This window comes from Oncorhynchus clarkii, chromosome 25 (genome assembly GCF_045791955.1).
Source record: "Oncorhynchus clarkii lewisi isolate Uvic-CL-2024 chromosome 25, UVic_Ocla_1.0, whole genome shotgun sequence".
In the NCBI taxonomy this organism is placed as follows: domain Eukaryota; kingdom Metazoa; phylum Chordata; class Actinopteri; order Salmoniformes; family Salmonidae; genus Oncorhynchus; species Oncorhynchus clarkii.
The window spans coordinates 17,708,002-17,722,127 of NC_092171.1; the positions used below are offsets into that span (position 1 = coordinate 17,708,002).

Consider the following 14,126-nt stretch of genomic DNA (forward strand, 5'->3'; position numbering starts at 1 on the left):
GGTCGATGAAGACGGCTGCACAGTACTGTCTTTTATCGATGGCGGTTATGATATCGTTTAGTACCTTGAGCGTGGCTGAGGTGCACCCGTGACCGGCTCGGAAACCGGATTGCACAGCGGAGAAGGTATGGTGGGATTCGAGATGGTCAGTGATCTGTTTGTTGACTTGGCTTTCGAAGACCTTAGATAGGCAGGGCAGGATGGATATAGGTCTGTAACAGTTTGGGTCCAGGATGTCTCCCCCTTTGAAGAGGGGGATGACCGCGGCAGCTTTCCAATCCTTGGGGATCTCAGATGATACGAAGGAGAGGTTGAACAGGCTGGTAATAGGGGTTGCCACAATGGCGGCGGACAGTTTCAGAAATAGACGGTCCAGATTGTCAAGCCCAGCTGATTTGTATGGGTCCAGGTTTTGCAGCTCTTTTTTTTTACAGCGGAGCTGTTGGCCGAGGTTGGAGTAGCCAGGAGGAAGGCATTATCACGGATTTATCGGTGGTGACCGTGTTACCTAGCCTCAGTGCAGTGGGCAGCTGGGAAGAGGTTAGAGTGTCTAGTTTAAGAAACTGACGCCTCACAAGTCCTCAACTGGCAACTTCATGAAATAGTACCCGCAAAACACCAGTCTTAAAGTCAACAGTGAAGAGGCGACTCCGGGACGCTGGCCTTCTAGGCAGAGTTGAAAAGAAAAAGACATATCTCAGACTGGCCAATAAAAATAAAAGATTAAGATGGGCAAAAGAACACAGAAACTGGACAGAGGAACTCTGCCTTGAAGGCCAGCATTCCGGAGTCGCCTCTTCACTGTTGATGTTGATACTGGTGTTTAACAAAATTAGCATTACACAAGCTGAATTAAATGTAAAAGTCTTTGAAAATAAAAAGCTTGCGGTACACTCAGTAGTCCATTGGCATTTCATAGAGATACACTTGTTTTTGAGAAATCTTCGAAAAATAACAGGAATTTCGCATTAATATGAAAAGCATATACCAAAATGTGAAAATACTACATGTCATGTCTCACAATCGATATCTATCTTATGTCTATATTGTTTTATGCCCTGCGGGTTCAGGAAGAAAGATGAAAAAAGATTGTGTGGGCATAGCGTAGCAACCCAGTCATTACAGTTTTAGTAGCCTACAACTTTCACATTTTTTTCTAACTCGTAACATCACTGACATTAATTTTATTATATCGAATATACAGTAGTACTAGGCTATAAACCCTTTGTGCTCACTTGTTCTTACTTTCGTTGATGGCAATTCAGTCAGCTGAGTGTAAGCAACAAACCAAAGCTGTCTCACGCACGAGCGAATTTCCCATCCACGTGTCTGAATACACGATTTGGAAGCAGGATCAAAACAAACCCTCTGATTGGTTATGATTAAAAAAATGCTAATGAGCTCTTAAAGGGCCATACACTACTCACGTTGTAATGCCAAAGACACTCTATGGTAACACAGTTAAACATCGCCTGCATACTGCTGTTTCTTTAAGACCACTTTATTTACTTATTTTTTATGTTCACGCCCAGTATTTGAGGGCGGAGAGATTTGCAGCTGACGCTAGTGAAATGAAATCAGCTTGTTGCAGTTTGTCTCACAGAATCAAAGTTGCGGTGGAGTGATACGGACTAAATCCTCTTGGGTTTACAGTGAACAGAGACCATTTACTTTTGTCTATACACCGGTAATATCATCGAAGGACATATCTTGTGGTGAGTTCCGGGTCATAATGTATCAAATAAGATTGAACAGTGTCATTCACCTGTTGTTTTTTTATTGTATATTTGGTTTGCTGGTCTGCCTGTGCTATAAAATCTTGGACATTGTGCCATTGAGTCGCGCTACATTGTCTCTCACACCACCCCCGGTATAGTCGCTGGGACGATTCCCATTCACGATGTGTGGACATTTCTCACCGATATAGGACATTATATGGATATTTGACAATTGACTTGACGGTAGTTGCGTGTTGTTGTGATATGGCAAACAATCGTAGCCAGCCACATAACAGTATTTTTTATTTTGTGTGCGCGTCGAATTGGCATTCCCTCTCTGAAGAGCTTAGGTCTGTCGGCACCGTGTCGGCATTTCCAGTGTCTCCAATGGTTTTACTCAAACTCTAAACAAGCAAGCAATTTTTCCAAGTACTCAAGTTGGGAAATAACACATCTGTGTTTTAGTTTATATCGTCAAATTCGCTCAAATTTGCTTAATAACTTGCATGGTTTATAAACAAATAAATTAGTAAGTGTAATAAGACAGATATGACAGGTTCCTTCAAAATAATCAGAGCGTGCTACGAATCTCACGATAAAGAAGAGGATCAAGAATATCTGCGGCCGCACAATAAATTATGCAATACACTTGAGTTGAGAGAGATGGTTGTCATTCCCATATATCACAGCTTATTATGAACCAGAGGCTATTTTATATATATATAAATATAGGCCATAGTAGCGAAGTAATTACAGTTCAGCAAATTAACACTGGAGTGATAGATGTGCAGATGGTGATGTGTAAGTAGAAATACTGTTGTGCAAATGAGCAAAAAAGTAAATTAAAAACAATATGGGGATGAGGTAGGTAGATTGGATGGGCTATTTACAGGTGGGCTGTGTACAGCTGCAGCGATCGGTTAGCTGCTCAGATAGCTGATGTTTAAAGTTAGTGAGGGATATATAAGTTTCCAACTTCAGCGATTTTTGCTATTTGTTCCAGTCATTGGCAGCAGAGAACTGGAAGGAAAGGCAGCCAAAGGGGGTATTGGCTTTGGGGATGACCAGTGAGACATACCTGTTGGAGCGCGTGCTACGGGTGGGTGTTGTTATCGTGACCAGTGAGCTGAGATAAGGCAGAGCTTTACCTAGCAAAGACTTATAGATGACCTGGTGCCAGTGGGTCTGGCGACAAATATGTAGCGAGGGCCAGCCAACGACAGCATACAGGTCGCAGTGGTGGGTAGTATATGGGGCTTTGGTGACAAAACAAATGGCACTGTGATAGACTACATCCAGTTTGCCGAGTAGAGTGTTGGAGGCTATTTTGTAAATGCCATCGCCGAAGTCGAGAATCGGCCTATAGGCTACTAATGTCAGTTACCTGAATAGTTTTAGTGTCCTTTGCTCAACACATCCGTCTTGACCACACTCCTTATACATAAGTTCCTTTTGACAAAGATATAATATTTTGTCAGGTTTCCAGATAGTGGGTTGGGGTGTGTGTGTGTGTGTGTGTGTGTGTGTGTTGTCAGTATGTGTGGGAGTGATGTTCAGAGTTGTCTTGAGTTATAGTAGGCTATCTGTGAATCAATTGAGCCCAATACAGTAGGGGGAGCCACTGGTTGACACACACTTGAGGGAACAGACTTTGGTCCGTGGCAGAGAACTGAATGGTAGTTGTAACAAAATACCGCCAGAATATACTTTTGTGCAACTTCCATGTTCTTGTATTGTGTTTGTCAAAACAACGCACTAAGTGGTTTTGCATGTAGGGTTTATTGCGAATGCATACAGGGTGCCATAGCAAACCTCTTTACACAGAATAATAGGCACTAAAGAAACTGAGGCAAATCTCTTTTGGTGAAGAAATGAAAAAGCATCCTCAGAACCTGGCGTGTTGACAAATCCAAGGAGAGAAGAAGAGACTGGCTCCGTCTTTCTTCATCCAAGGCTGTCATTACCCATTTGCGGCAGACTCTCATTTGGAAGTGTATAGTGGTGTGGTAGTAGCCTAACCCTGTATTACAGTATTGATGGAGAGTTCTAAAAGGGTTCACGAGGCTACTTACATTTCAGCAGTATTTTGATAACACTTTGACCGCCATATAGCTGAAGGCTGTGTGATGCTGTGAATTAACCAAACATAGAGATTGTTGTCTGCTCTGCTAGCCAAGGGCCTCAGGAGAATCCTAGCATGAATCTCTGCCAGTACTGGAGGGATCCTCAAGTTTGATCTAGTAGCAATGTTGTAGAGAAGCTTTTCACTTTTTTTCTTCCCTCCTTTTTATTTTTTATTTTACAATTTTTTTTTTTTACAAATCTCATTAGCAGTGTAGACCTATTCATTATGAGCAGGTCTCTAGACCAAGCGTCAGACTCGTCATTTAAGCCTGTTTGTCGTATTTGCCAGTCTAGGCTCTGTTGTCTCGGCTACTCTGCATGGTATAGTCTCAAGCCATTGGACTGTATGAGGGACCACGCTAGCCACAGGTCCGCTGGGTTGAGGTCGGAGAGAGATGGAGACTGCCTCTCACTCAACCCTGTCTGCCAAACCCCCCATTTTGGTACATTTAGCCAACGAGTCTCCAAACCACAGCCAACTGTGTGGTTTGATCACTATGACGAGCTGAGCGATTTGTCTAAATCAGCACTGTGCTTCACAACCACAGACTGAGAAGAGCTCTGCTAGCTTTCTGTTCCACATAGATCTCCTCTACGGACTGTGCTCTGCTCTGGCTGGATCAGCCAGCATGGCCTTTATTTATAGAAGGGTAGTTATTATGGATTATAAAGGTTGTCTTTAATGGTAATTATTGTTCTGACCAAATGACCAAGTACATTTACAGAATGGTAAATGTTCTCTATGGTAATGCCTGAGGCAAGGTCATCTCATCAGTACAGAGACAGACATGTTTAGAATCCACATTGATTTGAAGGTAAAGATCAAAATTTGTCAATATCAATACAGTAGTCAATGGAAGTCTTAGCAGAGTAATATGCTTAACTCTCTCTCTCTTCTCCCTCTAGGCAGGTCTTAGCCGATTTCTGCCGAATGGATGATGAGGAGGATGATGTGTTTGTGCCAGACTCCTCCCACTGCTGGCGCACAGCCTTCAGGGAAATAAAGTACGAGGACAGAGGCACCCAGACACCCAGCATTGCCCTGGCACTGCCCAACGACATGCTGCCCTGTGGGGTGGCCCAGCAGCCCAGACCACTCTTCTATGGTGAGGCCTACAACACACACACAAACAAACACAGTGTGAGAAATAGGTAAGAGTGGAACTCTGCTGTAGTCAGCTCCTGGCGCCTGATAGTCCTAGCCACAGAAGCTTTTATGACCTGTGTGTAGTGTACCCAGCTGCTTTCCCATTCAGATGGCGCCACATGAGGTTGTTTAGCCTGGCCCTGTGCAGACGTGACGACAGGCCATACCTGTATAACTGACCCTTTACTTGGACACCGTGGCGCTGTCTTTCAGTAATGCCCTCTTTGTCCTGGCACACTACAGATAACGCTGGTAATTTAAAAGATTACTGTGTGTAAACTTTGGAGTGTTATGAGGTGCAGGGCTTATGAAATTGACCTGACCAGTATCTATGGCCTTTTTCCTACAGGCAACGCAGGCTTTCGATTGCACTTTCCAGCGCGGTTTGAGCAGGTTGGAGATCAGGGGCCTCAGGAGCAGCATCAAGTGGAGAGAGGGAGGATGGAACGGCTTCAACAGCAGCCTCAGCAGCCAGCACAAAGCATGGAGGTCTGCATTGGACAGAAACTCCAACTCATCGGAGACCAGTTCTACCAAGAACACCTTCAACTGGTGAGGATACCCACCGTGACTGACTGCACAACACAGCTAAAGCACACTGGATAGGCCTACTGTACTCAGGGGCCTGCAGAGAGAGTGAGCAGCAGAAGTGGCTTCTTAATGGGCATCCGTTGTAGTCATGTCTAAGTGTCCCATGTTTGTTTTGACCAGTGAACATGAATTAGCCCATTGTTCTGACCTCTCGTTCTACCTCTCCAAGACACAGCTTAACCAGGGCAGCCCCTCCCCCTCCTCAGCTTCCTGTTTATTTGTCTCTGCCTCTCTCCCCCCATTTCCTCCCTATGCTGCCACGGTGCCACAGGGGGCATGAAGGAGTCCACCACAGACATTATGGTCAGGGTGACATTGCTAGTTACTGTGCTGAATACGTTGAAGAGCTCAGACTGTAACTCTCTTGACATCAGTGGAGGCTGGTGGGAGGAGCTAAAGGAGGACATGCTCATTTTAATGGCTGGAATGGAATTAATGGAACAGAGTCAAACATGTGGATTCCATATATTTGATGTGTTTGATACTGTTCCATTTATTCCATTCCAGCCATTACAATGAGCCTGTCCTCCTATAGCTCCTCCCGCCAGCCTCCTCTGCTTGACATACTATACATTTGGTTGTATTGGTGGTAGAACTGTGGATCTTTGAGATTTTCTTTCTGCAGAGCACCAATGGCACATTTTGAGGAGAAGGAAACACTAAGAGAGTCATCAAGCAGAAAAAAACTAAAGGCACACACTTACACACATAAACACACTCAACACACTCTCACACAGAGAAAAAGCAGAAGTGGCCGGACTAGGTAAACATGTTGTAACCCGAAGCTTGGCGCATGAGCCCGGGGGAACAGATGTGGTTAGGGAGTCTCCAGCCAGTCCTGCAGATCAGTTGCCCCCACCACCCACAATAGACTCCCAAATAAGAGGGCTGTGTGTCTGGAGGAGGGGCAGGGAGGGGCCCACTCACTTAATGCACACCCTATCTAATGGGCTTAGCGGTTTGACCAACTAAAGACAACTGTCTTGAATTTCATCAAAATCGCTTTCATGAAGTCCATGGACCTTTTCAGTCTCATATAGATAGATATTCAAGGCTTTATTTAGGCTCTGAAACTACATTTATGTAATCAGATTGGTGTAACTAAGCAGACTTCTTATTCGCTGATGTGTTTCTGATTTTCTCCCACACTCCGGCTGAGGTTAAATTAATACCACAGACTGCTGTCCTGTAGCCACACTGCACCGTGACTCATGTGATGTGACACAGGAAGTTAAAGGCAGAGTCAGGCAGGCGTTATGTTATCAGGGCTGCAATACACTGACTGACGTACAGCAGAGACAGAACCAGGGCAGAGGATGAGGAAGTGGCTCTTGCTCTCTCCTTACTCACTGGGTAAACGCAACAACAAGTGAGAGTAGTCAGAGTGAGAACACTGTGATGTCATATCCTGAAGCTGCAGAGCTCTAGGGCACATACACTCCCACACTGCTAAGCCTAGCAAGTTAAGGAAAAAAACAACTGTGAGGTAACTTTTTTTGTTTTTTCAAAGCCCAGAGAACAGTGGATCTGGATTATTGACTTTGGCAACATACTGTATATAGCAACCAACAGTTAGGTGTTATTTCAGTCCTTGAAGTTATTGACTACTCTCTTGTCATTCGAGTGGGCAGAATTACTGTTCTTGTCTGCAGAGCCCACTCAGCCCAGGGAGTTGTACAGGCCTGAGTCTCTGAGAGTTTCTCTCTGCCTGTCTGGCTGCTGTTGAGTGATGCTTGGACAGACTAACCCAAACAGATCAGTGTGTTTTTAATGCGTGATCTCCAGTTTAGCCCATGGCTGCTATTCCTGGCGCTGTGCTTTCATTGTGTAATGCAGTCTTCAGCAGTGAGGTAGGTAACCCACCTCAGGCTGCTGGTGCTTGGCAGAACTGTGTGTGTGTGTGTGCGTGTGCATGTGTGTGCATGAGAGGAAGTGTGTGTGTGTGTGCGTGTATGTGTGAGCATGACTGTGATAGTCTTTCAATCTCTTACTTGGACTGCCACCTTTCAATGATATGTTTCTCGCTCTTGTCAATCGATCAGTGCAATCATGTATTGTAGAGCATCAGAAGGCTTTCAAACGCAGTTTGACACCCATCTCCTTGACTGACTCATAAACAACCCCTTCTGTTTCCCTATCATCCTACCATCATGGCCCATGGCAGTGGGAGGCAGTAAGGTGCTTAAGTGTGTAAGTGGAGCGTTGATGCTGACACATAAACTGCTCTCAGTCTGAGAAGGCTGGAGAGACAGAGCAGAGACCCCGAGAGAGAGCAGTACTGACATGACATGAGGAGGGTGGCCATTTGAGACATGGCAGTAATGACAGTCACAATGACAGGAAGACTGCCACAGTCTGCACGGGTCGAGGAGCAGAGTTGGGTTACACCAAGACTCCTCCTGGTGCTCTCGATGAGTGTTGAAAACCCAAGCGCTGAATGTCCTTAGGGTATGTTTGTGTGTTTGTGTGTGTGTGTGTCTCAGATCTCCATTCCTTATCTTCTCACTGTTCTGTAAGGGCACTTCACTTTCTCTACAGTTGTTGAGATATAGATGTCTAGATTCCTGTCCTCTCCTGCCTGTTGGCTGTCCACTCCTGCCCTGAGATGTGTGGCTCTGAGTCTCTGGCTACTGGTCGTTGCCTGTCTGTGTAGCATATAAGCCAGTGCCTCTGTGAGACAGACAGACAGACAGACAGACAGACAGACAGACAGACAGCATCATGAGGCTCTGATAAAACACATCAGGGTTGTGTTGGCGTGATGACATTCTGCATCTGGCTAGTGTCTGTTCTCTATCACTGGCTAAATTTAGAACCTGACCGAGTCGTATTAGACAGTTGGTGGTGTGACTTGTGAATCATGAGTGAGCGACAGGGCTGGCCCACACCCCACCATCTCTGAGCTGAGCTGGGTGGAGGAACCAGAAGAGGAGGAAAGGGTCACTGTCAAACTCAGGGGCTTTCTGCTGCTGATCTTAGAGGACAGGACATTGTGGCTGTGAATCAGATATCATGTTCACATTAGGTGCGGTTTAAGCAATGTTTGTTGATAAAAAGATATGAGCCCATTGTGTTAACAGATGGCCTGGAAGTATATTGCTCTGGTATTGCTCACTGTAGGCCTACAAAACACTGTACAGCAATACTAACAGTCACAACTACCTGTAATGGGCTTTGCCCTCTGTGAGAGCTGGCCTGTTCGGGTGTAATCACAGACAGATGGATGAGCTTGGTAATGTGCTTTGTAGTTGTAATTAGATCTAAAGAAAGGGTGTCTCAAGGCAGAACTGTGTTGCTATGTTAGCTGTTGTTAGGGCTCAGAGTATCTTCAGGTGAACTAGTCCAATTTGTGCGACGTATAGTGTACATTTATGAAGAAGACTTTATGAAGCAGACAGTGTTATTATGCACTTATCCCTCAGTTAGCTTCAAATATATGCGACAACACAAAACTAGCACAATCAAGATTCCCAGAAGTCCCTCAAATAGCCAATGGCGATTCCCGAATTATTTATTTTCTTTTTGTTTAACAAAAACTGGTGTGTGTGGAGCGTGCAGGAGCCGGTTTGCACCTGGCACCAGCTTATGCAACACTCTACAACAGCGTTTCCCAAGCTAAAGGTTACGACCCTATGTGGGATCGCCTAATTTAAAAATGATGACAGGAACTAAAATAAAAAATCACGCTTGGTTCATAGAACCGGGGTTATGTCAGTCACCTCCTGTAGCCGCTAGATACAGTTGGAATAAACAGAGCGGTTTCTGTTTTCTTCCTACAAATATGTTTCTATCTTTTGAACGGTTTAAGCTGTGGCAGAGAACCTGGGCCTTACCACAATGGAGAGTGCAGGCTAGTTATAAACAGCTTGATCTCTGTGGTTGGACACAGATGCTGCCTCAGCTGTTTTGTTAAGATGGTACAAGTCAACTCGGCAGTCACGCTTTGGTGGAATTGGAATACAATGGGATAATGTTGCCTGAAACTGGCAAAGTGCTTACAGTGTATTGCCAAAACGTATTATCCAGCCTATTGCTGGTCTTTGTTAGTTTATGGCGTGTGTCTAAAAATAGCCGGGGTGTTATCAGGTCCAGTAGTGTCTGTTTCGTCTGTAGATTAGTTACTTTGTGGATCTAAGCTCAGCTCTCATACTGAGATGCATTTCTGTGGGTCTCCGCCCTTCCTCAAGTGCTCCCTAATCCTATTTAGTGCAATTATCTTATCTCCTCCTTTCAATGGCAGAGATAGCATTATCCTCCAAATCACACACTATCCAGTTGGCTCTCTATCCAGAGAGGGAGGCTGCTTCGGATGTGCTGTTGGATTCTGCTTCCATAGACAAGAGCTGTGCAATGAATGTGTCTGTGGCATGGGGTGGTAGTTAGTGTTACACTGGCTGTATAGGGTTCTCAATCCTGCACACAAAGAGACAGCGTTAATAAGTAGTGCTGGGGACAGGCACAGACTGTTGTGAAAATATCAGCGCCATTCCGGTTTCTGGTTTTGACTTACTCCTCCTCAATTTACTCTGTTGATCCCTCTCACTGACAATCACCACACATCACTCACCAACAACCATCCAGAGCTCCAACTAAACACCCTGGTAAGTGAATGATGCCATCATTTGTCATTGACTATGCCAGTTTCCTGACTATCCTGTCCACATCCTGTTCTGACTCGGTTGTTTTTCTCCCCTGTTTTGTTGCAGTATCACCGAAACCAAAGGAACATGAGGCCCTTGTGGTGGCGCCTGGCCTCAGCTCTGCTCACCCTGCTGTTTGAGCAGGAGGCCATCGCTGGAAGGGGGAGAGCAGGGTGGAGGTGATGGAGAAGACCAGCCCAGACCACCCCTCTCCCACAGGGACTGGACTCCTAATGGCACTGTCAAATATAACATGGGTCAGTTTGGGGAAAAACAAGAGAGAAAAGGTCACCGCAGGACGGAGACAACCATTTTTTTTACAAGGTTCATTTTTTTCCAAGAAGATGCCATGTTGTTTCACGAGATTCCTCTACTGGACGATGTCCTTATTTTGGTAATTGTGTGATGTAGTATTTTGTACAGTCATAATTCCTGTTGAATTTGTTTGCACTTCCGTATGTGTACATCTTGAATGGCCTCCATGGACCTGGGAATGCCTTATCAATGTCTCCTGCCACAACCCAACGACTGTTGACATGAACCAAGCAGAAGAAAGCAAGATATGGAGGGATCTGAAGAAGGGAAAGAAGAGTGGTTCGTGGGGTTTTCTTTTCTGAAGTTTCCCAGGAAATAATCGGTCAAACTTGACAACTTACAAATTTCCAAAGGCACAGTTTCTCAGAACAAAGCATTTTGCACCTCAACTCGTCCTTCTCCTCAATGGGGTTGTGTATACTGTCATAATACTGTTATATTACATGTTGATTTTTCTTTGCTCTTCCAGTCACTTTCATTGCATTGATTTCAATAATTGTTGTTTTCCCTGTGTCACCAAAATTAATAAGTACAAAATTGTGGAGCCCTCGGTGGCTTCTAAGGTGGCTAGTGCCACTTTGTGGTGTGAAGGATGATTTAGATGTATTATGATCCCCATTAGCCGACGCCAATGGTGACAACTAGTTTTACTGGGGTCCGACATATAACGAAAAAGACATTACAGACAAAATACTTTTACAATTTAGATATAACTTCCGAGACAAAGGGGATCCCACGAGTTACTTCAAGTTACTAAGAGAGAACACCGTATTTTCAATCATAGTCTATTTCTTGATTGATCTTTTACTAATTCCATAAGTCCCAAAACTGGACCCCAGCCACTGTAAGAAACAGTGTGCTGATCATTTTAGTCTCTTAAGAATTTCAGGCCCTTCAAGTGGAGCTATGGATCCACATTGTTTGCACTATAGTACATTAGTCAGGAGTAGATTAGGTAACAAAACCAACCTCTGTTATTCAATTAAGGTGTTTAACTGTATCTGATTTGTCATGGTAACATTACAATGTTTTCAGTCACATTTCCATTCATTTTCATTCACATATCATCACAGGAACTGACCTATGGACCAACAGTCTGAGGTACGAGTGATGCTGGTTAACTGAAGGCCTCATTGAAATTCCAGTGTTTTTTAGCCCTCTAACTGATGTGCTTTTTAACCCACTGTCAGATATTCAATTGTATTCTGGACACCAATGCAATAATGTGCAAACAAACCAGTGAAACAACAGCCTCTCCTCTCCTCTCAGGATTCTTACATGGGCTTTTATACTTCTTTTTGTACCTGTGGGGTGATCTTGTATTAGTTCTTTGTCCTCGGATCCTGTGGTTTAACTGTTTGATAGAAATTACCACTGGTAATCCAATTGACAAGAGAAAGTGTCTTGAGATTAGAAGTAACTGGTAGTGTGGAAGACTGTATTTGCTGTTGAAATTTGAATCTGTTTGATGTATTCTTGAAGATGCTGTTTGTTGTACATTTTATTGCCTTTCTACTTTACTTTTGTCCATTTTGAAGGAGCAGTATACATATTTTAGACACAACTCTTATTACCCGGTTATGTTTGGTCCTACAGTACATATGTGTCATCTGTCTGTATAATCAGAGCTTTTTTTTCAACCCTTCATTTAGAATACTGGAGATATGTCTCAGGGCCAGGGAAAATACAATACTTTTAGTAAGAGTTTCCCATGTAGAGTAGAAGGACAAACGAAATGAGTGGTTAAGTCCAATTATGTTGTCTGCATCAGTTGAAATACATTTAAAACATAACCATAGATACAAAGGTACACTTTAGACAGAGTGGTCAGATGATTACGCTTGCTATGACTCTGTTATGGCAGGGACTATGTTAGAAGTATGTGGGGCAGTGAGAGATCAGCTGAACGTTGGTGTTGTTTGTTGTTGTTTCCTGCAGATCCTGAACACTGAGCCAGTCACCGTAGCTTCCTGTCTCACTGTAGCACATTGACCAGTTTCTAAACTTGCTTATCTCAGTCCACTGTAGCCTACGTCTATGTGTACTGCTCCTCCATTTCCTTTAGGACTTTTGGTGTTGTTTTCAGTTTTGTATTTATTTTATATTTATTTTTTGTATATTCACCCTTTTCTACTGTATAGATTTTGTGTGCAATTTATCTTCCTTTTTTTGGTTCTAGATGTGTGTATGATACATTTGTTTGACTGTGCAGAGCGATGGTTGTCTGCACTGTGTCTGGTTTTCCCTGAGGGTAATAATCTCCAGAAATGGGCCCAATCGGTTAAGGCATTTATCTAAATCAGCCACGTCACGTCATCCATTCAGTAGACAGCAGTAGAATCTGTTTCCTGGTCAATGGCTTGGAGCTGGATCAGTAACCTTCCGATAATTTGCCTCGTTTTTCTTTAGTCACTGGGCATTGGTTATGGGTTCATTCCTTTTTGTCGTCTTTAGCGTTCTTTTGTAATCAACATGCACTGGAAAGTACTTTGCGTCTGTAGAGCTGGTGGCTCCCTGAGCTATCCCTGTGTTATTGTACAGTGTACTCTGGATCGTTCTCTCAAGTCTGTCAGGTGCTGAACTAGCTGAGTGTGTCTTTACTATAGCAGACCATTGACGAAGCTATAACCTGTATAGGACCTTTTTTTATTTCTTTGAAAGAGAAACAAGCCACCATGATGCCCATAAATCATTTGGTAGAGAGGGTTCTGAAGCTGTGTAGTGCAGATAGTATATGGCAAGTCTATCTCAGCACTATGCAAGGCTACAGGAACTAAAAAAAGAGTGAGTTTTGTATATTATGGATAAACCATAAGTGTCTTGAATTTTTGTAGTCCACTTTCTTTAAATTTGAAGTTTTTTGAGGAAGGTTTCAATTTGTATGTTTATTTTTTTATTATTTGTATTAAGAACCTTCCTTGGTCATTGTCTTCGTAATTTTTTAAATGTCTTTTCATATGAAAGGGCCAGGTTTTATACGGACAGTTTTTACGGTTTTAAATCCTTTTTAATACTTGTTGGATCTTTTTACGAGTCCAATGAGATCAAGGGCTTTTTCATATAAAAATGAACTTGAAACATTCCTTTTGTGACTGGTTCTGGTGTAAACATGTTTTCAACGATAACAACAAAACAGAACATGTATTTCAGTGTTGTACACCATCTGACATCATCACCATTAAACATGGTCCTTTCTAAGGAACCGATGAACTGTACATGTATTACTGACACCCTGGAAAATGCCTTTAACTGCTCAGTTTCAACTAAGTCTTGATTATCACACACTCTCTGTACTCCCAAGAAAAGAGACCCAGTGAAAATGTAGCATTTCTGTAAACATTGACTGTGTGTTTTCGAGACTGTACTGTGCACTCATTTATTTTTTAGCGTTTCATTTTTTTTGTCAAAGGACAATTTGTTATGTAGTGCAATATGCTGTACATATAAGAGCTTTTCTCTGCAAATCTTTTTCTGAATTTCTTCTTGTTTTTTGGCTCTTTTTTTCCAATAAAATTGTATTAAAAGTGTGAAAGGTTTCTCTGTTATTTCTCTCCCCAAAAAGGTCCCCTGGTAAAAGTAGATGTTGTGGTT

General features: G+C 43.3%; 2 protein-coding genes across 2 annotated transcripts in view; both read left to right on the plus strand.

The window, feature by feature from the left end:
* Positions 1–14,126, plus strand: part of LOC139384057 (dnaJ homolog subfamily C member 17-like) — a 491,465-nt gene that overhangs the window by 234,210 nt on the left and 243,129 nt on the right. The window lies entirely within an intron of this gene.
* On the plus strand, positions 1,417–14,067 carry LOC139383740 (bcl-2-modifying factor-like). Its single transcript, XM_071128298.1, has 4 exons — positions 1,417–1,715; positions 4,749–4,948; positions 5,339–5,541; positions 10,287–14,067. The coding sequence occupies exons 2-4, from the start codon at positions 4,774–4,776 to the stop codon at positions 10,401–10,403; spliced, it is 495 nt and encodes a 164-aa protein (XP_070984399.1). The 5' UTR covers positions 1,417–1,715; positions 4,749–4,773; the 3' UTR covers positions 10,404–14,067.

Bases quoted from the DNA above. Each gene is read 5' to 3' on its own strand.
- LOC139383740 (XM_071128298.1), top strand. From the start codon at position 4,774: ATGGATGATGAGGAGGATGATGTGTTTGTGCCAGACTCCTCCCACTGC. The intron at 4,949-5,338 runs GTGAGGCCTACA...TTTTTCCTACAG, and splicing joins GCCCAGACCACTCTTCTATG to GCAACGCAGGCTTTCGATTG. The intron at 5,542-10,286 runs GTGAGGATACCC...GTTTTGTTGCAG, and splicing joins ACCAAGAACACCTTCAACTG to TATCACCGAAACCAAAGGAA.